This window comes from Anastrepha ludens, chromosome 6, assembly GCF_028408465.1.
Source record: "Anastrepha ludens isolate Willacy chromosome 6, idAnaLude1.1, whole genome shotgun sequence".
Taxonomy (NCBI): Eukaryota; Metazoa; Arthropoda; class Insecta; order Diptera; family Tephritidae; genus Anastrepha; species Anastrepha ludens.
The window spans coordinates 39,094,277-39,118,986 of NC_071502.1; the positions used below are offsets into that span (position 1 = coordinate 39,094,277).

The 24,710-nt window shown below is 35.8% G+C and overlaps 6 protein-coding genes across 14 annotated transcripts in view; 2 read left to right on the forward strand and 4 right to left on the reverse strand.

Annotated features, from left to right (window-relative positions):
• Positions 1–6,969: 6,969 nt before the first annotated feature.
• LOC128867478 (TM2 domain-containing protein CG10795) lies at positions 6,970–8,043 on the reverse strand. The gene is made up of 3 exons (XM_054108696.1): positions 7,550–8,043; positions 7,405–7,486; positions 6,970–7,338 (listed from the first exon to the last, which is right to left on the reverse strand). Exons 1-3 carry the CDS (start codon positions 7,734–7,736, stop codon positions 7,062–7,064), a joined length of 546 nt encoding a protein of 181 aa, XP_053964671.1. The 5' UTR covers positions 7,737–8,043; the 3' UTR covers positions 6,970–7,061.
• Positions 8,044–8,096: 53 nt separating this feature from the next.
• Positions 8,097–10,943, reverse strand: LOC128867477 (selenocysteine-specific elongation factor). Its single transcript, XM_054108695.1, has 3 exons — positions 10,602–10,943; positions 10,283–10,548; positions 8,097–10,184 (listed from the first exon to the last, which is right to left on the reverse strand). Exons 1-3 carry the CDS (start codon positions 10,870–10,872, stop codon positions 9,150–9,152), a joined length of 1,572 nt encoding a protein of 523 aa, XP_053964670.1. The 5' UTR covers positions 10,873–10,943; the 3' UTR covers positions 8,097–9,149.
• Positions 10,944–13,060: 2,117 nt separating this feature from the next.
• LOC128867358 (probable N-acetyltransferase san) lies at positions 13,061–14,036 on the forward strand. Its single transcript, XM_054108507.1, has 3 exons — positions 13,061–13,252; positions 13,330–13,653; positions 13,721–14,036. The coding sequence occupies exons 1-3, from the start codon at positions 13,245–13,247 to the stop codon at positions 13,935–13,937; spliced, it is 549 nt and encodes a 182-aa protein (XP_053964482.1). The 5' UTR covers positions 13,061–13,244; the 3' UTR covers positions 13,938–14,036.
• LOC128867355 (putative gustatory receptor 47b) lies at positions 13,951–18,200 on the forward strand. 3 transcript variants are annotated; one of them, XM_054108504.1, is made up of 5 exons: positions 13,973–14,041; positions 14,490–14,647; positions 14,714–15,928; positions 15,998–16,159; positions 18,029–18,200. In XM_054108504.1, exons 3-5 carry the CDS (start codon positions 14,960–14,962, stop codon positions 18,149–18,151), a joined length of 1,254 nt encoding a protein of 417 aa, XP_053964479.1. In that variant the 5' UTR covers positions 13,973–14,041; positions 14,490–14,647; positions 14,714–14,959; the 3' UTR covers positions 18,152–18,200. The 3 variants fall into 3 exon arrangements, with proteins under 3 accessions (XP_053964478.1, XP_053964479.1, XP_053964480.1); XM_054108505.1 differs by having other exon boundaries at positions 14,490–14,643; XM_054108503.1 differs by having other exon boundaries at positions 13,951–14,041; positions 14,506–15,928.
• A 440-nt stretch (positions 18,201–18,640) lies between these two features.
• Positions 18,641–20,200, reverse strand: LOC128867357 (uncharacterized). The gene is made up of 4 exons (XM_054108506.1): positions 19,887–20,200; positions 19,122–19,825; positions 18,773–18,971; positions 18,641–18,720 (listed from the first exon to the last, which is right to left on the reverse strand). The coding sequence occupies exons 1-4, from the start codon at positions 20,056–20,058 to the stop codon at positions 18,647–18,649; spliced, it is 1,149 nt and encodes a 382-aa protein (XP_053964481.1). The 5' UTR covers positions 20,059–20,200; the 3' UTR covers positions 18,641–18,646.
• A 3,290-nt stretch (positions 20,201–23,490) lies between these two features.
• Positions 23,491–24,710, reverse strand: part of LOC128868792 (cyclic GMP-AMP synthase-like receptor 1) — a 46,017-nt gene continuing 44,797 nt past the window's right edge. For 5 of the 7 annotated variants that reach the window (XM_054111306.1, XM_054111304.1, XM_054111302.1 and 2 more), the window contains one exon: positions 23,509–23,715. In XM_054111306.1, the coding sequence (XP_053967281.1) occupies positions 23,707–23,715 (9 nt within the window). In that variant the 3' untranslated portion in view covers positions 23,509–23,706. Of the gene's footprint in view, positions 23,716–24,710 lie in introns of all 7 variants that reach the window. The other 2 variants (XM_054111307.1, XM_054111301.1) reach the window with 2 other exon arrangements.

The window sequence follows — 24,710 nt, forward strand, 5'->3', positions numbered from 1 at the left end:
TTTCATTCTGGGCTGACAGCTACATGGACACGGCGAAAGGAAAAAACTCGCCAAAAATGTGATAAGTCTAAAGAATGCAACCCTGCCAAGACCAAACTGGTTCTGTTCAGTAGAAAATATAAGATGCCGAGATTTCTGTTACCGTTTATGGATGGAGTAACACTAAGCCTATCGAACGAAGCCAAGTATCTTGGCATAATACTGAACTCAAAGCTTTCTAGGAAAAGGAATACCGAGGAAACGATGAAAGGGTCTTGTAATGCTCTATTTACCTATAAGAGGACATTTGGAAAAAAATGGGGTCTGAAACCGTATATAAACCACTAGGCGTACAATACGATCATCAGACTCATTTTGGTTTATGGAGCTTTCGTGTGTAGGCATGAGCTTGTGTAGACATAACAAGTGAGCTTCGATCGACGCCTCAGGCGGTGCTGGAAGTGGTCGTACATATCCCTCCCTTAAAGGGAGAGCGGCCAAATCTGCTTCCAAGATTAAACATCAGGCATACTAGAAGAAAACACGCATCGAAAACAGACTATCGTTTCCCAAGATAGATCTGAACAGAGACTAAAAAATACGAATACCCGATAGGATGAATTGGCAGATCAGAGTCGTATCAGATGATAGTGGTCACCATATTTATACCGACGGCCTCCAAGATAAGATCAACGCTATAGATGAAGCAGCAAAAACGATACGGCTAATGGACTTACCACCATCAAAGCTAAACTTAATCTTAAAACGACAAAATGCTTAGATTCAACAGATGAACTACCAGCGTCCTCAGTGCGCTATTGGCACCCTAGCCAGTATAATGAGTGTACCTCACCACGACTTCTGTAGGAGCTGTGGAGATGAAGAAGAAATTGAATCAGTACAATACCTCCTCTATAAATACCCTGCACTTCAAGGAAGCCGCGCCAAATATCTTGACGATATTTCTTTGAAGAATTGGGAAATTTGCAAAATGTCTCTCTGGAGGGACTAGTTACCTTCTTAAAAAGATCTAAGTGATTTAATCAGAGTAGGGAGGGGGTGACAATCAAATGCAGGTATCACAATGGGGCTTAGGGTCGCCCAGTGTCTTGTCTTGGACAAGCCACCTGGCTAACCTAACCTAATCTAAAATATACAAAAACTTTGCATTAAGGTTAAGAGGTTGTTTTAGCTTTGAATAGGCGAAGTTTTAATTTTGCAAAAACTCTGTAAATAAGTGCTTGAAGAAAATGACTTTCCTGTAAAATTTAAAAAACTGAGCTTAACGTTTTACTCCAAGCTATGTATTTAACATAGAAAACACCCTAACTATGCTTACCCAAGTGTTTGTGCGTCTAATACTTCTTTGGTGGGCACGATGCCAGCATACCATTTATATGACGGTCTTCTTCCCTGTCGAACCTGCAAGTTCCATTGGAGTATCCCTCTTTCTTTCGCTAGAAAGTAAGTAGGTACATAAATTTTCTACAAGATGGCTCAAAAGTAATCACCCAATCATATTTGACACTTCTGAACTGGACAGCTGTAAAGAGGAACAAACAGGCAATGGAGCCCGTGAAGGTCAAAATAAAGATTTCCGTTAGTCAACATCTTTTTTTTTAGTAAAAAGGTCATATGAAAAGAAAAGTGGATGATAAATTCTGCTGTAACCCCCTCAATTTAGCTCTGATTGGCCTGAAACTTTGACATATTACCTTCCAGTAGAAATGCTATAACTCGCTCAAATTTGCTCTGAATAGTTTGAAATTTCGACAGTAATTGGGGAACCGTCGGCCTTTCTACAGAATTTGAGTACATTTCAAAATATAAACCGAAATTTATTTTTTTTGTAAACCGATTTATAGCCTTGGAATCGGTAGTAAGTGTGGCTGCGTTATTGAGAAAACGTTCCTTATAAGCGACGCCACATTTGTATCTTTACCATTTCGTTTTCATTGATAAATGGATGAAGCCACTTCTAAATTATAAAGTGTAAAGTTTTATGAGCTGTAAAAAACGCCCCACCAAATTTGATGGTTTTCAAACATTTTCTATAGATAAAACGATTTTCGTAAAAGCAAGAACTTGAAAATTTATTAGATTTCGATTTTCAACACTGCATATCTATATCAGCGGAAATATGCCTATTGAGGTGCCATAATTTATGCCGCAAGAGTATCGCATACACACGTAAATACCTACCTACACACTCGTACATATGCGCGTGCAAGCACTTCAAAGGAAGGCCAACCGTGGCGTCTGCTTGCGGGAGACAGCGGGTCTAGCAGACCGCAAGCAGCAGACTATTTAAATTTCACTTTCACTTTTCATTTGCTTGCTCTTCGCTTTTCCTTTCGAGACACCTTTTATTGCAGCCAAATGGAAATGGAAAGAGCAAAAAAATGTAATGTAGAAATCGTATCCGTTGCTGCAGGTCGCGGCACAGCGTGTTGCAAGGAAGCAACTTCCGCCGTTGATGGTAAAACAACAAACAACTCACGACAACTCGCGTGAACATCTTAGCGCACACACACACCATCACACATATTTTCATATTTATGATTACGCGATTGAAACTCGTACTGCATACGCATACATATGAACGTTACCAGGCGTGAAGTGCCGAAAAGTGTATTTTATTATTCACAGGATATTTTGTTTGTGGTATTAACAGCATCTATAGCGCCTAGTACTGAAAATAGCTTTTAAAACACTAATGTTTGTTTTTATTGCTGTTTGTGCATGTAGTAATGACTTATATTTTAACCGCTGTAATAAAATTAAATTCTTTATAGGCATAAGTGGCACAAAAATGCAAACAAACGTGCGCACACGTACATATATATGATACACATATGCATATGTACATACACACATATCCACACAGTTCCTGACGGGGCATGGATGCTATAGAGAGTATCTCCAAAGACTCGGCCACGAGGCCGCAGCTGACTGCTCGTTCTGCGGCAACAGTAGTGAGAACGTGGAACATGTCTTGTTCTCCTGCCCGAGATACCCATCTGAAAGAATGTGCATTGAAGAAATCATAAAAGAGAAAATAACCCCGGGCAACATTGTAGATCACATGCTGCAGTCGAAGTTGGTGTGAAGAGCCATAATGGCTAGCTTGGCCCTGCGATGCAATGCTTAAACGGCGGTACCGCAGGGCAAACTAAAGCTACAGAGGTCGGAGTTAGGGTTTAGTACGTAGATGTACTGTTTCGCAAGTCCAGTTTAGTAGTAATACTGACTGTGCGTGGTCCCGAATGAGGTGCACCCTTAGCAATCAGTATGAATCGTGCATGCCGTCTATATTGCCGGTATCTATGTAAGATTCCCCCTTCGGATAAAAAAAAACATATCCATACATATGCATGCGCATGTAAATTCGTGACAAATGTTACTGGCGTCGACTCGGTCGCAGTTATTATGCCCAAAGAAATTGGAGAGGACAGTAAGTTTCTTATTCCCGATGCCAACCTAACTTTGATAGAGAAGCATTTCCCCATGGTAATAACGGAAATGAAACTCCGTTCATGAAACAGCAAAATGACAGAAAAAGTGTTTTCTAAAAGCGGTCACCCCTCCACAGGCAATGGCAAGCGTCCGAGTGTATTCTGCCATGAAAATATAGCGTGATGGTATACTCCAACTGTAATTGTCGAAGCGAGTGAAGATCTTTGAACTTGCTGACGGCATAGTGCTGGTGGTGGTAGCAAAACACATAGAAGAAATAAATCAGACAGCAAATTGTCCAATCAATCGAATCCAAGCATGGATGGAGAAAATAGTATTAGAACTAACGCTTGGAGCGGTCCTAATAAGCAACAGAAAGGATAAGGAACTGATCAACAGCAAATCACCTCAAAGTCCGTCATAAAATACATCATCGTCCGTCATAAAATACGTCCGTCATCGACATCAGGTTTACATTCTAGACACTCGTTGATTACGCGGTTGCGAAAGCCGAAAAAGTTGCAACGACACTAACAGAGGTTAGTTTAATCGTAGGAAGCCCGAAGCAACAACGCAGATAATTATACTTAAGCGTTGTGCGTAGTATTCTGCTCTATCGCACACAAAATCTTGTCTGAAGCATTCAATAAAAGTCATACGCACACGAGGCCAGGAAACCACTATATCCAAATACTGACAGGGCACGATTGCTTCAAATCATACCTTTATAGATTTAGGCATGAGGAGATCCCTTCTGTATAAAGAAAGTTAGTGTTTTTTCATCTGTCCGCAGTTTGGAAGTGAAATTGATAGCCTTGGCATGAAAGTAGGCAGGCCATATTCAGCTGAAAACCCAGTGAATACTATGCTTGAGTCAGCAGGAAACCGCTGCGTTGTTGGGTATATGGCAAACATTATTTTAACAAAAATTAGAAAGGTATTAGACCGCTCCCCCTTCGCGAAATAACACCTAACGGCAGTTCCATGGAACGAGGAAAACAGGCTAGGATGGATTTTTAGTGCGGAGAGCTGAGAAGCAAGCCCCATACATAATGACACCTTTAAAACAAACAACAAAAACATGTATATATATATAGGTATATGTGCACACTGTTGTGTTTAAAATAATAGGAGGACGACGAATTACCAAACTTTAGCCTTTTTATTTAAATAATTTAAAATAACATAAAATAATTTAATGGTAAAACGTTTATCCTACTAAATATTAATTTTGATAATTTAAATCAGTTTTGTGGAATTATTTTGTTACCGTATTAAAAACCGAATACTAATATTGTATGAATTGTTGACTATTTTGTGTTTTCTTGTCCTATTTTATTTAAGACAATTAAATTAAATCCAATGCCAATATATTGAAATGAAATAAATATTTATGTCAAACTCATATCTAATGAAAAAATTATTTCTTTTAAATTTTATTTACGAATAATTCAAATTCAGGTCTATGCAAGAAAAGCCCGAATCTTAAAGTTTCTAAAGTACCCTATGATCAAAAAGTACCGGGAATTTTTAATTTAAACGAACCGCGCACGTGGGAACCGGTCCATATTTTTTTCTTATGTTGGTAGGACCGTAAGACACACATCTGTCGTGTTTTAGCGCCATCGGATCATTTGAGAGCTGCTGTACGTCGCAAACTTGCGGAAATGTGAGCAAACAATTCTTGGGCTTTGCATGATGATAACGCGCCATCGCATCGAGCCCAAATTGGGTTGGATTATTTGACCAAACACCCAGTAAATACCATCGTGCAAGCACCGTATTCACCTGATATGGCCCCGTGCGACTTTTTTTGTTTCCCCAAGTGGAAGTTACCACTTCGTGGAGGGAGATTTCAGTCGATAGGAGTCGAAGGAGTTGACGGCCATCCCTTCGTTGACCTACTAGGGGTGCATGGAAGACTTAGGGTTAAACGTTGGCATATGTGTGTTGCTTCAAACGAGTCATATTTTGAAGGAGATAAAATAAATTAGCCTGAAATTTAACTCTGTTTTGTTTTATTTAAACATTCCGGGTACTTTCTAATCATAGCATCGGAGTTTTCATTTGCAGAATATGGGTATATTCAGAAACGCATTATAAATGCGCAGTAATTGCAGCGCTGGCAGCACTGCCAATGTGACAAGTGTTGCAATTGATAGATTGGCAGTATTAAATTTTTTCCTGCAAATAATGCGCGACGTTTGATACAAAAATGGCGTTTTGGAACGCGATGCATTTGCAGTACTGCCATATTTGCATTTCTGAACGCATTGCCAACACTGCAAAAGTACGTTGCGCATTATAATGCGTTATTGAATATACCCTATACTAAGCATAAAATATGTGTCCATGTACCCAGAATTTGGGGCATGAGTACTACGGTTCTTGTTTAAGAATATCGTATACTTTTAATGGAATACAAATAAAAGAGTTAAAACTTGGCAATTCGCTGCGCTCCTATTATTTTGAACACAAGTGTGCATAGTGCATGCGTACTTACTGTCTACACATACATCTAAAGCAGTACGGTTGGCAAATATTGTAGCTGTTTGTAATTAAAAAATTTTAAATGATTATCCAATTTCATTAAAAAGTTATTTTATGGACTAGTAGTAATAATTGACAAGTCTAAAACGGAAATTCTCGGTTAGTCATCGTACGTTTTCAATTGCGAGCGTTCTCTTCCCCCATAGTAATTTGTTTTTGGCGAATCTCAACTCGTCAATTCCTCTATGTTTTTCTAAGTACGGAAAATGCAAAGATATGTTGAAATGCATTTTGAACTGAATATGACTATTGAAAGAAATTCACATGGATTCTAATAAAAAAAACAATATACCTATATCTCCTTTCCAAAATGATTAATTTTGTGTCACCTTGTATTTAAAAGTTATACTTCAAATTTCACCACCTTTTATTTAAAAAATATGCAACACAACTCAATTTGGTTAAAATATGATTAAGGGCATTTCTATATTCAGACCCTTCTGATTGAGATCTTTTAAGTCCCTTTTTTGATCAAGATTTAATTTTCTAAAATCTGATCTGCACTTCTGGCCATCTGACACAAGAAGCATCTTGCATGCATCTCAAACCGAAGAATTCACATGCGTGATAAACCATATTTTATGGGATACTCTTTGCCATTAAAACAGTAACAAGCCTTTTCCGAATCAAAACAGTATCAAGGAAAACCCCTATTTTTTATTAGTTATGATAGTATTTAGAAATATTAAAAAAATCGTGTAAATCAAGTTCTTAAATCTATCATATATCTATATATTAACTAAAAGTTATTACTAATTATCTAAATGCTCAGTCAATGTATATTACAAATTTACATGAGATTGTGACGAAAATATATAAATAAATAGAAAAATTGTATGATGTCAATTGAGTCCATTTTAATTTCTTACAAAATATTATTCAATAATAGATCATATCTTTCTATATACAATATATATCTATAAAATGAAAACTTTACATATCTTTCATACAATAATTTCAATTTTTTTTTTTTTTTTGTTTTCATTGAAATATCATTTCTTGGATTTATCCACCTTTTTTTTTTGTTTTTTGGCTCATATGATATAAACGCTTATTGACGATTGTTTATATCCGTTTCACCAGTCATCACGTGGCAACCGATATGTTGAGTTATCACTACGCACAATTGTTACGCCCGCGCCATAGTAGGGTATAACGTATGCTGAGCCATCGGCCGGTCCAACAACTTGCGTAGCTATGAGTACAATATCAACAAGTTGGCCGAGGAACATGCCGCCAAGTGTGCAGAACTTTATCAAACCAATGCCAGGATAACCTAAGTAGAAGCGGTCGACGCCAAACATTCCCAGAAAAACGGAAAGCAGCAAAGTGGTATCAAGATGATATCCGTTACTGCAAATATAATTAGTATACATTATATTATTAGATATTTAAATAGGTCTTCTCAATAAAACATACGTCCACTTGCAGGGTAATTCCCGAGTGAAAGTATTGTTACCAGTTTCCGTGCAGTTGATACCATCGACAGCTAGACACCAGACTATAATTAAAAAAAAGTTGTAATGACATGTTAATTTTTATATTTAACCTTCATATCGCATACCACGAGCTTTGTTTTCCTTTGTGCAGCCGTAAAACTGTTGTGTTTTGGGATCAATTTGTTTTTTGGTTGGATCCGGACAAAGATATTGTCCCATTAACAAATCGTCGCAATCATAATCAACTTGCTGTGTTATTTGAACACTAAATATGATTAATATTAGTACACTAATACGTTCCATTACTGCCATTAAATGTACTTGCTTTCTTATTCTTGAAAACGATAAATTCAGATTCACGTTTGCTCAAGGATTTCAATAACATATTTATTAAAATGAAAACAGCTGACTAGTCAATTTGTTTACAGTGGCTATCAAACAACTTTCTAGAAATGTGTTGATTGTATACAGCATAGTTGTTATGCATATGAAACAAAGCCAAAGAAATAACACGCACAAAATTTGTTTCCAATATAAGCCGAGCTTCTATAAAAAATATTGCATACCAAAAGTATTAAAATGTATTCGAAACATCAAGGAAATATGTTCAAACAATTTTTCGGCTGTATTTCCCGCAGTTTTTAATTTAATTACATTATATATGTACTTAGACTGGCGAAGGTAGTTTCATAAATTATTCGGAGTACAAATAATTTCCAAATTTGAGGCATAGTGTTGTTGTTGCAGTTTACTAAACACTGCCAGTGCTGTGTAGTCACCGATCGTCTTCATCTAACGGTAGGCCCAGAAAGCGTGTTGTTTCGTCAGAATGGGACCAGAAGAACCCCTGTAAACTATGTCTGGCATAGTGTTCTTTGCGACTTCTTAAAGTGCGGGATATGAATATAATACTTCTGTTTTAAATTAGAAATTCCTTTGAAACTGTAGTGACAAATAACTTCAAATAAAAATTCTGGAAATTTTTAGAAAGAGTTTTAGGCCTACGCCCATTTTTTCCTCTTGAAAGGAGTGTAAGGTGTTTTGCTAGCTTCGAGTAATACCTGCTAATGTGGAAAATTCTTAAAATGGAGCGAAAATCAGTTAAGGCTGGAAATTACAGACATTTTACTATTTTCTTCTTTTCTTTACTACTTTCTATTTTTTGGAGATGGTCCTCAGACCTTTGCGAAAATAATAAATCCCAAAAACTCAACCTCAGACTTATACAAATCGCTTTTAACTAATTATTAAGAATTTTCCGACTCAAGTCAAAGCTCATTCGTTCAGAGAATTTTAATTAATTCCATTTTTTAAATCGGTTTAAAAAAATATACCGGCAAAAGATTGGTCAATTGAGCTTATAATTTACATAACCATACTATGTATATCGGTACTTCCTTAATAGTGGTGTCATACATCTCACCTGTTTGTAAAACTAGTGAACGAAAAACTAAACAAAGTAGGTAACACCTGGCTGATACCGGATGTTAAGATTTCGAAAACCACAAATCACAATTACTAGAGTTAATTATGCTGATTATAGCCATACATAAGTTTTATTGCGAAAGTGGAAATTTTTAAAAGGAAAGGTTGTTTTACAACCGATTTTGATCCAAAAGTTTTCAAGATAATGGGTAAAATTTATCTTTGAATTTCGTTATCTTCTTCATTTTAAATTAGCGCATACAAATTTTAGTACCGATAATTTTTTCTTTTGTTTTCGTTTTATTGTACAAGAGTCATTTGCTTGTTGAAAATATATTTTTTAAACTTAAGCAAAACCTTACAACTACTAAAGCGACCGCCTTTCAACTCATTCAATGTTTCCACTTTCAGGCCGTTCGGAAAATGCACTTTCACCTTGGACTTTTGTCCAAAGGTGCTTTCGATGTGTCCTTTTTCGCCTGTCGATAATTCCACTATCTTCCCTACATACATATCTCGGTTACCCTGTTTACTGAATAAATTTTCTACAATCGCTTCATTATCATTCACCAGCCGTTGAATGAAACCCTGCTTTAATTTTCGCTTGAACACTTTGAATTTCGGCAACTCATCCAAAACGTATTTGTTGGAATATGTATACCAACTCATACGGCCCCAAAATGCCAAGCGACAACAATTGCTTTGGCCATCCAAATCCAATTTGGCTGCAATTAACGTTGCGTTAGGATCAGCAAGTATGGGTGTCTGAAATTCAAGTAAAGCAAAAGTAACCTCTTCCTCCTGTACACTGGTTGCTGGTTCTAGCTCTTCAATAAATTCGTATTCATTATTCAAGTCGAATTCTTCAACTGCTTTGTTATTAATACTCTTAAACAAAGTAATGTTCGCCATAACTGTATCGTGTCCAATTGTTATGTGCAGTTTGCTTTTGGAACGTATAGCGAATTTATAAAACCGGATTCGATTTAAACGAACACATGCTGCGTAAACATTGTGCAAAAAGCCTGGTTGTGTTAGTATGCCACGCTCCATTGTCTTCGCGTTAAATTGTGGCACGCAAATACCTACTCGATCCCCCATCGCCGCAGATTGCACTGGTCGGTGAAACATTTGTATAGATTTAACTTTGCGTTGCTCCTTTACAGAAGGTATTTCGATAACATCGTTGACGGCAATGGAGCCTTGCATTACAGTACCCGTGCAAATGGTCCCTTGCCCTTTTATAGAAAAGCAGTGATCTGAGTACATTACGAATGTTGCCTCTCTGTTGCGGTTAGGTATTTTAATTTGTTCAACAATATGTTCCAGAAGTTCCTGCAGATAAAGGTAGTGTCTATAAGTCAAGTGTGGTGTAATTCGTAAAGTTACAGCTACTTTTATGCATATATGCATATTATTCATAGCACACCCACCTTGACATTGATCCTCTCCAAAGCGGACACATTGAATATGCTGCTCCCAGGATCAAATGTTGTCTGTTCCAGTGTCTTTCTCAGTTTTGCATTTAATTTTTGTAACTGTGCAGCACGCGTAGATTTCTCCAATAAATCGATTTTGTTCACAACTATTATTAATTTACGCCGTAAAAGCTCACCAATAACTATACATTCAGCAGTTTGCGTTTGTATTCCCTTTTGTGCATCGACAACCAGCAACATTAAATCAATAATTTGTGCACCTGCAATTCAAGAATCAACTGAATTTGCAAAACTACCAATCATACATACTTACCGCCAATGATCGTACGAATAAGGCTTGCGTGTCCAGGACAATCTACAAACGTAAACTGCACTTGGTCCACTTCAGGAGCAACACATTTCAGACTTGTGGGTGGTTCGACCATTACAGCGCTAAACCCCAAATCGAGCGAGATTCCCCGCTCTTGCGATTGCGGGTTTTTATCAAAGGCAGCAGTACTAGCGATGGTACTCAATGCACGTGCTAATGTTGTCTTACCTGAATCAACATGACCTAGCAGGCCAATATTTAAGTTAATAATCATTTAAACTATGTTTATTTCCAACACCGACTTTGAACACAACAAATAAATCATCCATGACAAATAAACACCAATTGTCGAAATTTAGTTCACTGGCGCTCAAACTGACATAGGAAGTTGCCATATTTAAACTTCTTAATTTCTCAAATACATGAGTAGCCGGGTTTTTAGTATTTGCAAGATCAAAACTTATCACCAAAATTTTTTAAATTAATTTTAGCTACCCTATGAACAGAAAGTACCGAGAAGGTGATGTTGATTGTTTCCTTTGATTGCCAAAGCGTGGTGCACCATGAGTATCTTCTATCGGGCCATATAGTCAATAAAGAATATTATTTATCCTTTTTGAAGCGTTTAAGAGATGCTGTACGTCGCAAACGGGCAGAAATATGGGCAAACAATTATTGGATTTTGCATGATGATAACGCGCCATCGCACTGAGCCCAAATTGTGTTGGATTATTTAACCAAACACCCAGTAAAAACCATCGTGCAAGCACCGTATTCACCTGATATGGCCCCGTGCGACATCTTTTTGTTTCCCCAAGTTGAAGTTACCACTTCGCGGAAGGAGATTTCAGTCGATAGAGGAGATCAAAGGGAATGCGACGAAGGAGCTGACGGGGGTTCATGGAGGACTGGATTAATCGTTGGCACATGTGTGTTGCTTCAGGCGGGTCATATTTTGAAGAAGATAAAATAAACTTGCCTGAAATTTAACTCTGTTTTGTTTTATTTAAACATTCCCGTTACTTTCTGATCATAGGATATATTTGTCGTTCAAATTTAAAGCAAGTCTCAAAATGTATCAACTTTTGGGTAATTTTCGGCAGATTTTAGCGATAAACAGAATGACCAAATAAAGAAGGTCAACTCTTTATGACAACTTTTAAAGCTAAAATTCGTATTTTACCATAATTCGCGAATTTTGTGCATTTCACGCACACCTCGCTGGCATACTTCTTCCGCTTTTTGCATTCCACTTATCTTTCACTGAATTTTTTCTCGATGACCTCCAGTAAGCTGTTGATTTCTTTTTCATGAGTTTTAAGTGCACTCTCGAATTCAAAATTGTAATCAAGCAATCGTGAACCGTTCTTCTCGACTACACTCTGAACCTACTTAATTGCAAGGTCAACGTTGCTAATGCAAACCACACATTCATCACACATGTAGTGAAGTTTGGGAATTCATCTAATTTTCCTAATGTATATTTATCTGCTCCTGAACATTTCAATTGGGAATGATACGTTTTGCCACATACACTCGCACACCTTATTCCCGGCTCTCCGCGGATTTTCATTGTTATAATACAGTTAATATTTAAAACTTTCTTTTATACTTTTTTATTTTAACTTTTTCTTATGGAAAATATGTTTTGCGGGGCAGATAAAGAGGAAGAAAACTTCTCAATACGAACATCAATTGTGCCCAGATATGAATTTTTAAAAACACTTTTTTGCAGAGCGGCCCGAAACACGTCCGTTACGCTTGACGTACAAAAATTTTCATTAAAACAAACTTTGTAAATATTAGCAAAAATGGAAAAAGCATCAACAAAAGAGCGCATATTTATGCTTGTACAATATTTTGATGAGGAGCTTTTTCATGGCAGAAACACACTCGTCTGTATTGCATTGTTTGCCGAGGGGCGACCGCTATTAGGAAAAACTTTTTCATCATTTTGGGTTTTCACCGAAATTCGAGTTTACGTTCTCCGAATTGTTTGTTGTTGTTTTTATATTGTGCATAACATTTACTTTTCCTTTAAATACACAAAAAATTTAATTAAATTTGATCATACTTTTTAATTCAAATTAAATTGTCAAATAGTCTGACAACTTTGATAGCAGTATTTATTATATTCGTTGAACAATAAATTTATTATATTACTAAATAATACCAGAACCTTCACAAAATTATTAATTTTTCAAATATATATGATAAAGCAAACAGGGAAGTTAGTAGTTATTTTTCCTTAAATGAAGTATTGCTAGAAACTTCCAGAGAAATATTAGTTTAGGTAATTAAATTTAAGCGAACTAGCGAACAGTGTAAAACAACAAATCTGAGGCGTATAATTCATAAGCAAAATTGAAGAAATATTAAGTTAGAGAATTTTCACTTCATGACATTTTTAACTGAAAAATTTATATATATTAGTTTTTGCTAGTACTGGCAACCCCTAACAAGACATCTGTTCGCATATGTCAGTGCAGATATGCAATTCGCCGCCTAGCGCCTTCCAACTTGCTAAATTCTCGGAGTTAAAATTTATTGCATATTTTGGTTGATTTCTTACCATTTATCAGGATACAATATAAACTTTAAGTAACTAAAGCTAATAATTTGGAATATAAGAACTATTCAATCCAAATGACGAGGTTTGTTCAGCTACGAAAGCATTGTCAAACGTTAACCTAAAAACTAATCCCTGCTAACATCTCCTTTGCATATACAGGTCAAATATCGAGTTGGGCGATGTAACGCCACACAATATCAAGCAACTGAAAAAGCTCAACGCTGTTGTGTTTCCAGTCTCGTACAACGAAAAATTCTATATTGACGTCCTAGAAGCAGGTGAATTGGCAAAACTAGTGTACTACAATGATATCGTAGTGGGTGCTGTATGCTGCCGCAGTCACACTTCGGAGAATCAACGGCGCCTCTATATTATGACTTTAGGCTGTTTATCGTCGTATCGGCGGCTTGGAATCGGTACTGTGATGTTCCAACATATTCTCAACTATGCCGAAAAAGACGGCAATTTCGACAGCATTTTCCTGTAAGAGGCATATTTTTTTATATATCTGATCAATCCAAAAAAGTCTAATACGTTCTCACTTTGGTAGGCACGTGCAAATCAATAACGAGGGTGCTATAGCGTTCTACAAGAAATTTGGTTTCGAAATTGTGGAAACCAAGGAACATTATTACAAACGAATTGAACCTGCGGACGCATATGTATTGCAAAAAACATTGCGAAATACAAATAGTAATACCAGCGGTGGGAATAGTATTCACAATCACAGTAACGGGCATTTGGACAAAAAAGATAAGAAAGCATAAGCAGTTTGCGAGAAAACAATTTGCGTTCGCCAATACTGTTTGCTTGTAGCAGTTTTAGTTATATATACAAAACAAAAATAAAATCAATTATCTAAATGACGAATGTACGTGTATTATTTATAATATTTGATTTAAATTGTACCAACACGGCTATATATTTATTAAGCAGAGGACTGTCGCTCAACTACAGCTTTACTGCTATCAAGAAATCTCATGTGCACCCATATCTCGCTTAATCGTCTAGATACGTTCAGAAAAAGTTAATTGTTTAACAAATCAATTATTTTCATACAAATTCAATCAAGACGCTGTAAAAAAAAACAAAAAATATATATATTATTACCTAAAATATACCTAAAAACGCTTACTTAAAAATAAAATAACAGAATAGAGCACATTAATTGTTGTTGTTGTAGAAGCATAAACATTCCCCATACATGTACGGGGAATGCTGTAGGAGTGACAGTCCTTGGGAAGATATGAATCCGATCAAGATATTTGCTGTTAGCTGTTTGGGTTTATTTACACTTTTTACCAAAACTTAATTTTAAGGTTCCCTGCTTTGTAGACATGTACGAACCTTTTCTTTCTTCCGTTCCACGCTACGTTTTGCTCAGTTGCGAGTAATATCAAAGGAAAACATCCAACAAGTTCGAAGAAGTGTCATATGTAAAAAGTCCGTTTTAGCGAAATGCTCTACAGCGAGGTATGTGAGTACACACCCTAATGTATGAATTTGTCCAAAAGTAAATGTTTTATTGTTACTTTTCTAATAGGAACCACTCACCAAGAGCCAAAACCATACCCAAATATATTTTCGTGTCTTAACACATGGCATGCATTAGCAATTAATAACGCACATATCTGCCATCTAGCTTAGTTGTAATTAAATACATTTATACCTGTTAGGTTACCCCATCCTTAGTCAAGCCAAATTAATTTCTCATTTGATTGTCCACCGACAACTAGTAGTCGCTTTCCCTAAGTTGCAATTTATATACTTTCGTGTATGCATCTAAAAAATGAATGTTCTTACCAAAAAGACGTCCAAAAATATAAACTGTATTTATTATTGTTTTAAGTGGATATATATTTTTGCATATTATGCCGGTTGCATTTGTTTCCAACTACGCGAAAGAGCTTTCCAATTCACGAAATGCAGTGTTGCATTCACTAACTTCATACGGATAGCCATATTACTTGGCTTTGTGGGAAGCATGATAATTAAATGTTTGGACAATGAAAGTTCCAAAGCAATGCTGGATCGTTTGTCGCCTGTTTTGAAATTAACACTCGCCTTGGAATGTTTTATCAGTGCTATTACTTACACGGTGGTCAGTGCATTGATGGAAAAAAATAAATACAAGCTGATGCGGTTAATGCAAAGTTTCCATGAACTGGATCACAGAATGCAGATTGAGTTTCCCTACGTTAATTGGAATTATCACAAGACAGAACGGAAGTTTACTTCAATTACGTTATTTTTAATCGCTTACTACTATATTGTTGCATTTATTTATGTATTCAAATTAGCGAATTGCAATTGCGATTATGCTACAACAATTGTGTTTGCCCTGAGCTATGCGACGCTCACATCTGCACCAGGTTTTATAACATTTTTAAATCTGGGCTTGATGGATTTACAACGCATCCGTTTTCGCCTTATTCGACGTCTGCTGAAACAGAATTATGCGTCAGCAGCTCATATCGCTGGACAAACAGAATTTGAAATGCGCCTTGCGCGCCTTATTGACTACTGTAAGGGTTACATTCAACTCGTTTTGCAAATAAATGATGTGTTTGGCGTAGCGTGTGGCGTTGATTTATTTCATGATTTCGCTATACTAACAAGCATGACGTTCTTGGTATGCCAGAGAGCGACTGAATCAAATGCCCGTCTCGAAGAATATACCTCTACATTATTATTTATGCTAACACGAATGTATAAGGTAACGATTTATGCGATCTATGGACATGTGGCACACAAGGAGGTAAGTGTTAGTACATGTATTGCATGCAAAACCAAGCATATTATTGTTTATATTAAATGATTGTTGCAGCGGCAAAATTGCTCTCATGAAGCCATAATGTGTGGAAACTATTTTAGCCGCTCCAAGACAATCCGCATTAACTTGGAAGCATTTCTCCATTGGCGAATGCACAACACATATTCGCTTTTGATTGGCAAAGTGACGCGGTGCAATCTTGCACTACTTTACTCAGTATGTTTATAAAATATTATTACATCCATGCATAAACTTGTGGCAAAACAATTTATTTGAAATTATTTCCCGTGAAATAATACATACCTGTGCAGTTTAAGTTTAAAAATTGTGCAGAAAATTCCTATATTTGAAGGCAGAAATAATTAATTTCAGGTATATTGGTTTGTCGAACGGTCACAGCTATTGCCAAATGTATCGTGTGTTTTTTAAGAGCTTAAGAACTTAAAACGATAATACAAAACAGAAATTTTATTGGAATGTGTTTTTTTTTATTATAATCTGGTAGATAATTTCATGGGATTTATTTTATGATATCCGCCGCGGCTACAAGTTACGTGGTTCGTTCGTTCAGTTCAGCCGTTTGGCGCCAATAGCGACTTGAATATTGCTATAAATCGATTGTTAAAGGGTTATATACAGCTAGAAGACCGAAAAAAAACAATTTTCCCAGAATTTTTTCTGAGAAAAGTTTTAAATTGATTGATCTAAAATGTGTACACATACCCTAGGATCAAAAAGTACCGGAAATGTTTAATTTAAACGAACCGCGCCTTGGGAACCGGTCCATATTTTTTTCTTACCTTGGTAGGCCAGACAGTCAATAAAGAATATTATTTATCCTTTTTGAAGCGTTTGAGAGATGCTGTACGTCGCAAACGGGCGGAAATGTGTGCAAACAATTGTTGGATTTAACATGATGATAACGCGCCATCGCACCGATCCCAAATTGTACTGGATTATTTGACCAAACACCCAGTAAATACCATCGTGCAAGCACCGTATTCACCTGATATGGCCCCGTGCGAAGTTTTTTTGTTTCTCCAAGGGGAAGTTACCAGTTCGTGGAAGGAGATTTCAATCGATAGAGGAGATCAAAGAGAATGCGACGAAGGTGCTGACGGGGGTGCATGTGGAGGACTGGATTAAACGTTGGCACATGTGTGTTGCTTCAGGCGGGTCATATTTTGAAGAAGATAAAATAAACTTGCCTTAAATTTAGCTTGGTTTTGTTTTATTTAAACATTCCCGGTACTTTCTGATCCTAGGATATTATGTTATCTTTTAACTGTATTTTAAGACTTGGTTAGAGTGGTGATTTATCCAGAATCCAACTAGCGCGTACGCACCATTTAGTTGATTTTAAAACTTAGTATTAGTAAAAATATTCATTTGGAAAGGAGCTGCCGCTAGTAGTAATGTAGTAATTAATCGAAGGAATAAGCAAAATAAATTTTTTGACAAAATAGCGGTTTCTAAAAAAAAAATCGATATTTGATCAAAATTTCGGCCTTAAACTGTTTATAAAAAAAATATTTATCGGTGAGAAAAAATCTTCGATTAATTACGAAAAAACTAAAATTCAGTCAGCATGGCTCGATAGCGCTCGCCATTCATCATAACGGTAGCTCCTTTCACGATAATGATGATGTAGTTGTTGTAGCAGCATAAACATTCTCCGTACATATATGGGGAATGCTGCTGAAGTGACAGGCCCTGGCCGGATATAAAGCCTTGTCGTTCCGGTAACGTAGAACCGACTGTCGTGGGAACGTAAGGATCGATGATACCGCCGGTGCTCTATGAACTTCTGTAACATATGTATATACATATATATATATTTTTTTTTCAAAGTAAATTTAACCAATTTGGAAGCATTATTCTGGCGTTAAATGATTCATGACAACAGTTTGCCATGCCAACACAGTTAGCCATTCCCAGCTGTCAAAGCATAGTTACCGTAATCGAAAGTTCTCATGCACCTAAAAAAACACCCGATACATGCATACACATGTATGATGGTCTGATGTACCTATATTGCCAGAATTTTAAATATTCGTTTGTTCGTATTTCAATTTTTTATTACAGATTTTTAATAGTATCATCAGCAGCGTTATTATTTTAATACAACTGCAGTTCCAACAGAATAGCATTACCACCACTCGTTCGAAGAACCACGGCATGATGTATACCGGAATTCGGAAATCGTGAAAAAAGATTACATTGTAATTGATTTATACCGTTTTATTTCATTAATAAAACAAGCACGTATATATAACTTATTGCTTTTTTTATTTTTTCGAAAATAACGCAGAATAGGCAATAACATGTAAAACAAACCATTATATCGGCCCCTTCCTGTGTTAACCTAGTAAATTCATTTTTTTCGAAATTGAGATTTTTAGTGAAAAACACTCCTTAGCACTCCTGTTACGTAAAACAAAACATACAATGTTCATAATGATTATAGAATATTTTTCAGAGCGTTTCGATTTTTCTCGTGTCTACATGTTCGAATTCAAAAACCTCGTATATAATATAAGTATCGTATCAAATAAGTTATAACTTTTCATAGAAGTTAAGTAACTCGTAAACATTTTTATCGATTTACTGAAAATTATGATTTTGTAGATACGAGGTTAACACAAAGGGGACGATATGAATGTTCAGATCAATTGAATAATTCAGTTTTATTTGTAAAGTCATTTATGAATGTTTGATGAAACTTCTGTAAATTCCGAAATCGTCGACATTGTATAAATGCGAATTTACCTGTACACCTGAAAATACATAAAATTAGAAATGAAATTTTTTAATGTAAATTAAAACTACCGAAGAATAATTCAATTTCTTCATAGGATACTTCTTGGTTTTGTCGCATTTCACGTATATGCTCCAACAAATTCGTCAAACGATTGCACGTATATAATCTATTTGCATAATTTTTTAATAGAAGTACCAGATTCTCATTAGTGTTCCAATAATATGGAAACCGATTCTTGCCGAGATACTCTATCATACGTTGTAAAATCTAAAAACAAAAAACAAATCTTGTAACCCAACCATGTAGATTATCACCAATATGTGTTGAAATGAAATAAGGAGGAAAAATATGCTTAATAAAAAGCTATTTTCTGCTTTCATTCGAGATACAAATGTATAATCGTACATACGCACTCACAGCAATTAGAACATCAATCACAGTCTCCTTAGATTTATCTGATCCTGCCTTTTCTTTCGAATAAATCGACTCATAGCTAATCGATTCCACGTGACTTTTCTTTAATGTGTGTAGTTTACTGCGTTTTATCAGTGAAACTAATAATCGCATTGCAAGCAAATACGACGGAGATGATGCCAATTCGCGTTCAGTTGAGGGCGCACACAATGAAAAGTATTCCATATACTGAACGTCTGCTGCAGCTAACCAAACCATTTTTAAATAATGCGTTGGATGTGGCATTGCGGGTTTGTTGCTGGCACAAATTTTTAGTAATACACGGAAACGTATTTTCATTGTAATTTCTTCAGTGGTGGCATTTAGTATAATGTAGTTATTTTGCCATTCATTATCACAGTCAATATAACTGTGCTTCAAGTTTTTTGTTTCATCCATCAATTCCAATTCGTAAATATCGCCCATATGACCACGCACAAAATATCCACTAAAATCTAAGCCTTGTGCAATTAAACCTTTTACCATATGCGTTACATTGCCGCCGGCAATATTTCCACCATTACCAAGAAATGGTAAATCATGTATGCCAATTATTCTGTTGCGTCCACGCTGGGCAATTTTAATAAAGGATGGGTATGGTGTTTGAACGACACCAAGAGGCATGAAACGAGAAAAATCCAGTACTATCGAACAATTGAAATTACTGGCTGAAATTTACAAATAAACATATGTACATAAATACAAGACAGGATTTTTATCAGCCCTCACCTTGATATTTCGAATTTTCTATGAGCATAGGACCTATTATTGGATCGTTTTGCAATATGCTCATTAGATAAATTCGTATCAATTCGAAATCTTTTTCCAAATAACTTCTAGTCTCTACTTCTACTGAAATCGCATTCGTAATGTTTCTCAAATGCTTATCAAACATCGCCATTTTGAAGAGTCGGCGCTGAGCTTTTATAACTTTAATATATTTTCACATTCGATTGGCAGATTTTTTTTGATTTTTAATAAATTAACCAAAATTATACTTAACATAGTGCGTAATACTGAAAACATGTGAAATTTAAATGACAATCGGCAAAAACGGTAAAATTCTTTTGTAACAGTAGAGCTGCCACACACTAATAATATAGATTTTCAACACTTTCTTTTAAGTCGTTACGTTTAGGTTTCTGCCCAACGATATTTTTGTTTTGACTGATGTGATTTTTATCTGTCGGAATATATGTCATGATGAAAATTTGTGTGAATGAGTTGGAAAATATTCAGCACTTTATGATTTACCTAATACAAAATACATATGTAGATACAGTTTCTAAAAATGGTGTATGGAACAAAATCGGTGAAGTAATAAATTTAAGCAGCACGATATGCGATTTAAAATTTTTATAAGAGGTGCCACGCCCTCTTTTCGAATACCTGATGCTTTTCGTCTTAAGTATGACATTCTATATGAATGTTTCAGTTAGTCTGGGAGGAGCTACGCCCTCTTTTCCAATGCCTACCACTTTTCACCATAAGAAAACTTCACGTAAGCACCGTAAATATCGTTGAAATTTATATATTTATGTATAGTGTCGGAAAAATAAATGGGGTCGCGACATTTCAACATTTATAGGTTAATTTTTTAGGAATTTCGCAGTAAATTTTTAAGCAACTTACAGTTCAGTTGGATTTAAAGCTGTATATTCAAACAACCTAGAATTTAAAAGTACCTTCACATATGCAGTTATTAGCAATAAATCCACAAAATGAATCTACCTGTTCAAATATGGCAGATTACTTGCAAATTAACAATACTTGAAAGATTTTTCTTCATAGAAATTGCTTTGGCAGAATATTTCGATATTTTTGGTTTGTTTAATTATTATTAACAAAGTGAAGAAAAAACAAGGAAAGCTAATTTAATTGCGCAATTGGCTGTTAGTAATAAAATGTTGAAGAAAATCCATAAATGACGTTTACTGGGGATTCAAAAAATTATGGCAGCAATACGCATGCGAATTTCGATATTACATTTTATAATAAGTAGTAAGCAGCCGCCGTGGCCGAATGGGTTGGTGCGTGATTACCATTCGGAATTCACAGAGAGAACGTTGGTTCGAATCTCGGTGAAACACCAAACTTAAGAAAAATATTTTTCTAATAGCGGTCGCCCCTAGGCAGGCAATGGCAAACCTCCGAGTGTATTTCTGCCATGAAAAAGCTCTTCATAAAAAATATCTGCCGTTCGGAATCGGCTTAAAACTGTAGGTCCCTCCATTTGTGGAACAGCATCAAGACGCACACCACAAATAGGAGGAGCTCGGCCAAACACCCAAAAAGGGTGTAGCGCCATTTTTTTGTTATATGAATGCATAATTAATAATATCTAAATAAAATTTTATTAGAATTATGTCTACAAACTTCTTATACTTGCCGGCGTGCATTTTATTTAGTTTTTACCTTGACGTTTCTCCTTACACTCGTAAAAATAACTATCGTGACACAGTTGTATGTAAAAAAGTATTATAAGTACTATTAAAGTATTAAAAGTACTATTATTTCATAATCTCAGAAAAATTGTGTATAGGTAACCTCGCTTTTTAATTACAGATTGGAAGTTACGCACGAAAAAGTAGATAATCTACTTATATGTGAACGTATTATAAGTGATATTAGGCGAATTCAAAGAAGGTGGCTTCGCTAGAGCAATACCGACATTTATATGTATTTTGTTTTCGCAATTTGCTTGTTTGATTGTGAAAAATTCAATTTACGCAAGCAAGATTGAATACAAGATTGCGCCTTCCTTAACTTTCAAGGTCGTCAAAAAATGTCCACAGCTGCGATCACTTGATCTCAAAACGTTCTTTTATGTAACATGGTTGCATATTAAATGATTTAATTTCATAGAAAATCGTATCAAAAAGTCTAAAAAATGTTGTAATGTAATGTCTCATTAAAAAAACATTATTATAGCTAAGAAATAAATTAAAAGTATTTGTTATTGTAAATTTTCCAAGTCAAAAATATTATTTGATTTTTTTTGTCGATATTCTATTGTTTTTAATGTTTCCATCAAATTTCTAATTTATCATAGGAACCCCGCCAATACGGTTAAGCGAAAATACCTAGCACCCACACGATCAAACTCACACTTAGGGTACTTACCAAAAAAACTGGGAAAATTTTGTATACTTGTACTGCTGTACAATGTTCCTATGGGCCGTCACGTCAGTACAGAAAGTAAACGTACGAAAAAAAGAGAAAGAGCAATTGAGTGTAAAGGATATAATATATTTCTTACATACACAATTGCTTACAAAATTTGTTTACATTCTGTACTGACGTCACTCAATTGTCAAATTCACAAAGAACAATGTAGGGTTTTTCGGAAGGAACTACTTTCTGTATTCTCTACATTCTCCGTGTACATATCTCTCACAGCCCAATTTTGGCAAGCTCAGGACCCCATCGAAAACGTCAATTTGCCATTCGAGGCGAATTCCTATATAGTAATGTTGTTAGAATAGCCGATTGTTTTTTGATTTTTGAAGTGAAACTTCTTAGGCGTCGATGAACGAGCGAGAATGGAGGGTAAAATTTCAAGACCATGCAACGTTTTGGGCATTTTCGTTCCACGAGAAAAAAAAAGATATAACTTAGAGGAAAAGGAGAGAGAGAGAGCTATACCTTCTATATATCTTAGATACACTTTAGGCTATTTTTCCTTGTGGTTGCTAATTTCTAGTGAGAAATAACACTGCCTCCTTTTTGGCACTTGTTTGTTGGTGCAAACTTGTAGAAAATATATTTTTGGTGCCTACTGTTTGGGGCAGTTTTTGATCTCAATTTTTTTGGCGTTTTTGGTGCCTACTTTTTGGCGCTTATTTTCGCTTCCTGACTAGAGCTTGTGCGTACTATAAAGTGCTATCCATTTCGGCGTCGGATTTATTGGTACTGCCTTGCGGTAATTTGTGCCGTTGCTGCGGTCCTGGAATCGCTGCACTTGTGCGGGTGATAAACGCTCGGAGTAGTGCGCATTGTTGGCACGGTTTGTGTCCGGCGTTTACCTACACCGATCGATCCTTCTCCGTTTTTTGTAAATTTTGTCTATTTCTATTCTCTGCAAATGTTCTGAACTTATTTAGATATATATCCTTTCTCTCTCTCTCTCTCTCTCTCATTCTCTCTCAGGTCTCTCCCTCTTTCTTTGTCTGCCTTGAAAGTTTCACTTCTGTTCTGTGTACTCCGCTGCATGCACTTTTTTTTGGTTTTTGTAGTTTGAATGTTAATGTCTGATTAGTAGACAATAATCAGCTAATTTTGTCCTTCAAATCACCAAATCCATGTAAATTTTGTTTTTATACCAATGATACCACCTTGTAAGAACTCGGCTTGTTACCACTTGTGTTATGAAAGTCATACATGTATATATTTTATTAATAAAAACAACACTTCATATTTTTATTTTTCACATTCAAACCTACGTATGTATTGTATGTAACCTCTACCTACATATCTAAATAATAATTATGAGTAATAATTGTATGTGTGAATTGTGTGAAGAACCAAAACTCGTACTAGATCCGTATTTTTAAGGAAGCTAAATGAAAGAGAAAACAATTGAGATTAGTTACAAAATACTAACAATAATATCATAATGTTGTAACATACTGCAATGTAAAGATTGCACAATACTTAAAATATTTATATGCGGAACTTTCATTTATTGGGATACAAAATGCAAATATAACTACTTTTTTAAAGGTATTAATGTAAGAATAAAATTAACGACAGTAATATTCCTATTCGTCCAGGATAAAGCGATCGTCCAATTTTTAAGCGTAATCACAAACGTCAAGCACGATCAGTTCTGTCAGGCAAAAGATGTGAGTATCAACACCATCGAACGTCGACTGAAGGAGGCGAATACCGTCCCACATTATCAAAATCATTGCTCTCAGAAAAACACATTGAGAAACAACAAAACAAGAAAATGGCGTCACAGTATTGGACTGGTCTTTCCAGTCCCCAGACGCCAATCCCATTGAAAATGTGTTCGGAACTATGAACTTCCGCATCTTGCCGGAAGGCCAGTCCATGATTTAAAGCAACTCGTGCGTCAAGTTCGTAAAATCTGGTCCTCTTTGTTGCCGAACTAAGCAGAAAACCTGGTTCAAAGCATATCGAGAAGATTCCAGGATATACTCCAACGATGGAGACTATACGTCTTATTGAGTAATTGCGAGTCGTAGTTTTGTACATACTTTCATGTAAAAAAATTTTAAATACATGTCTTTTATGCTTCACGAACAATCGTGGTTTCTTTTTTCTGACACAGACTGTACATATTCATATCAAGATTAAAAGACAAACAGATACTCATTTAGGACTAATGGATTTGCATCTTTAAGTCCTTGGAAGGAATAATTTTTAGACTTAGTTTTAGAAAACCCACTGGCAAATTGACAAATTAAACTATAAATAAGTTAGAGTGTGTTCGAGCTGTAATAAATTCGGCAGTGTTATTTCTTATGTGATGTCATCACGTTCTGCAACAATGCCAGCACCACGCGTTTTGTCAGGAAAATGTTGGCA

Excerpts from the sequence above, each read along its gene's own strand:
- LOC128867478 (XM_054108696.1), bottom strand. The coding sequence starts at position 7,736 with ATGGCAGTAATGGAACGTATTAGTGTACTAATATTAATCATATTTAGT. Across the intron at positions 7,487-7,549 it reads AAAGGAAAACAAAGCTCGTG|TCTGGTGTCTAGCTGTCGAT; the intron begins GTATGCGATATG and ends TTTTAATTATAG. Across the intron at positions 7,339-7,404 it reads GAATTACCCTGCAAGTGGAC|TAACGGATATCATCTTGATA; the intron begins GTATGTTTTATT and ends TTATATTTGCAG.
- LOC128867477 (XM_054108695.1), bottom strand. The coding sequence starts at position 10,872 with ATGATTATTAACTTAAATATTGGCCTGCTAGGTCATGTTGATTCAGGT. Across the intron at positions 10,549-10,601 it reads TATTCGTACGATCATTGGCG|GTGCACAAATTATTGATTTA; the intron begins GTAAGTATGTAT and ends CTTGAATTGCAG. Across the intron at positions 10,185-10,282 it reads TGGAGAGGATCAATGTCAAG|GAACTTCTGGAACATATTGT; the intron begins GTGGGTGTGCTA and ends CTTTATCTGCAG.
- LOC128867358 (XM_054108507.1), top strand. Across the intron at positions 13,654-13,720 it reads AATTTCGACAGCATTTTCCT|GCACGTGCAAATCAATAACG; the intron begins GTAAGAGGCATA and ends TCACTTTGGTAG.
- LOC128867355 (XM_054108503.1), top strand. The coding sequence starts at position 14,960 with ATGAATGTTCTTACCAAAAAGACGTCCAAAAATATAAACTGTATTTAT. Across the intron at positions 15,929-15,997 it reads GACATGTGGCACACAAGGAG|CGGCAAAATTGCTCTCATGA; the intron begins GTAAGTGTTAGT and ends TGATTGTTGCAG. Across the intron at positions 16,160-18,028 it reads ATCTTGCACTACTTTACTCA|ATTTTTAATAGTATCATCAG; the intron begins GTATGTTTATAA and ends TTTTTATTACAG.
- LOC128867357 (XM_054108506.1), bottom strand. The coding sequence starts at position 20,058 with ATGGCGATGTTTGATAAGCATTTGAGAAACATTACGAATGCGATTTCA. Across the intron at positions 18,972-19,121 it reads TGATTGATGTTCTAATTGCT|ATTTTACAACGTATGATAGA; the intron begins GTGAGTGCGTAT and ends TTTTGTTTTTAG. Across the intron at positions 18,721-18,772 it reads AGAAATTGAATTATTCTTCG|GTGTACAGGTAAATTCGCAT; the intron begins GTAGTTTTAATT and ends ATGTATTTTCAG.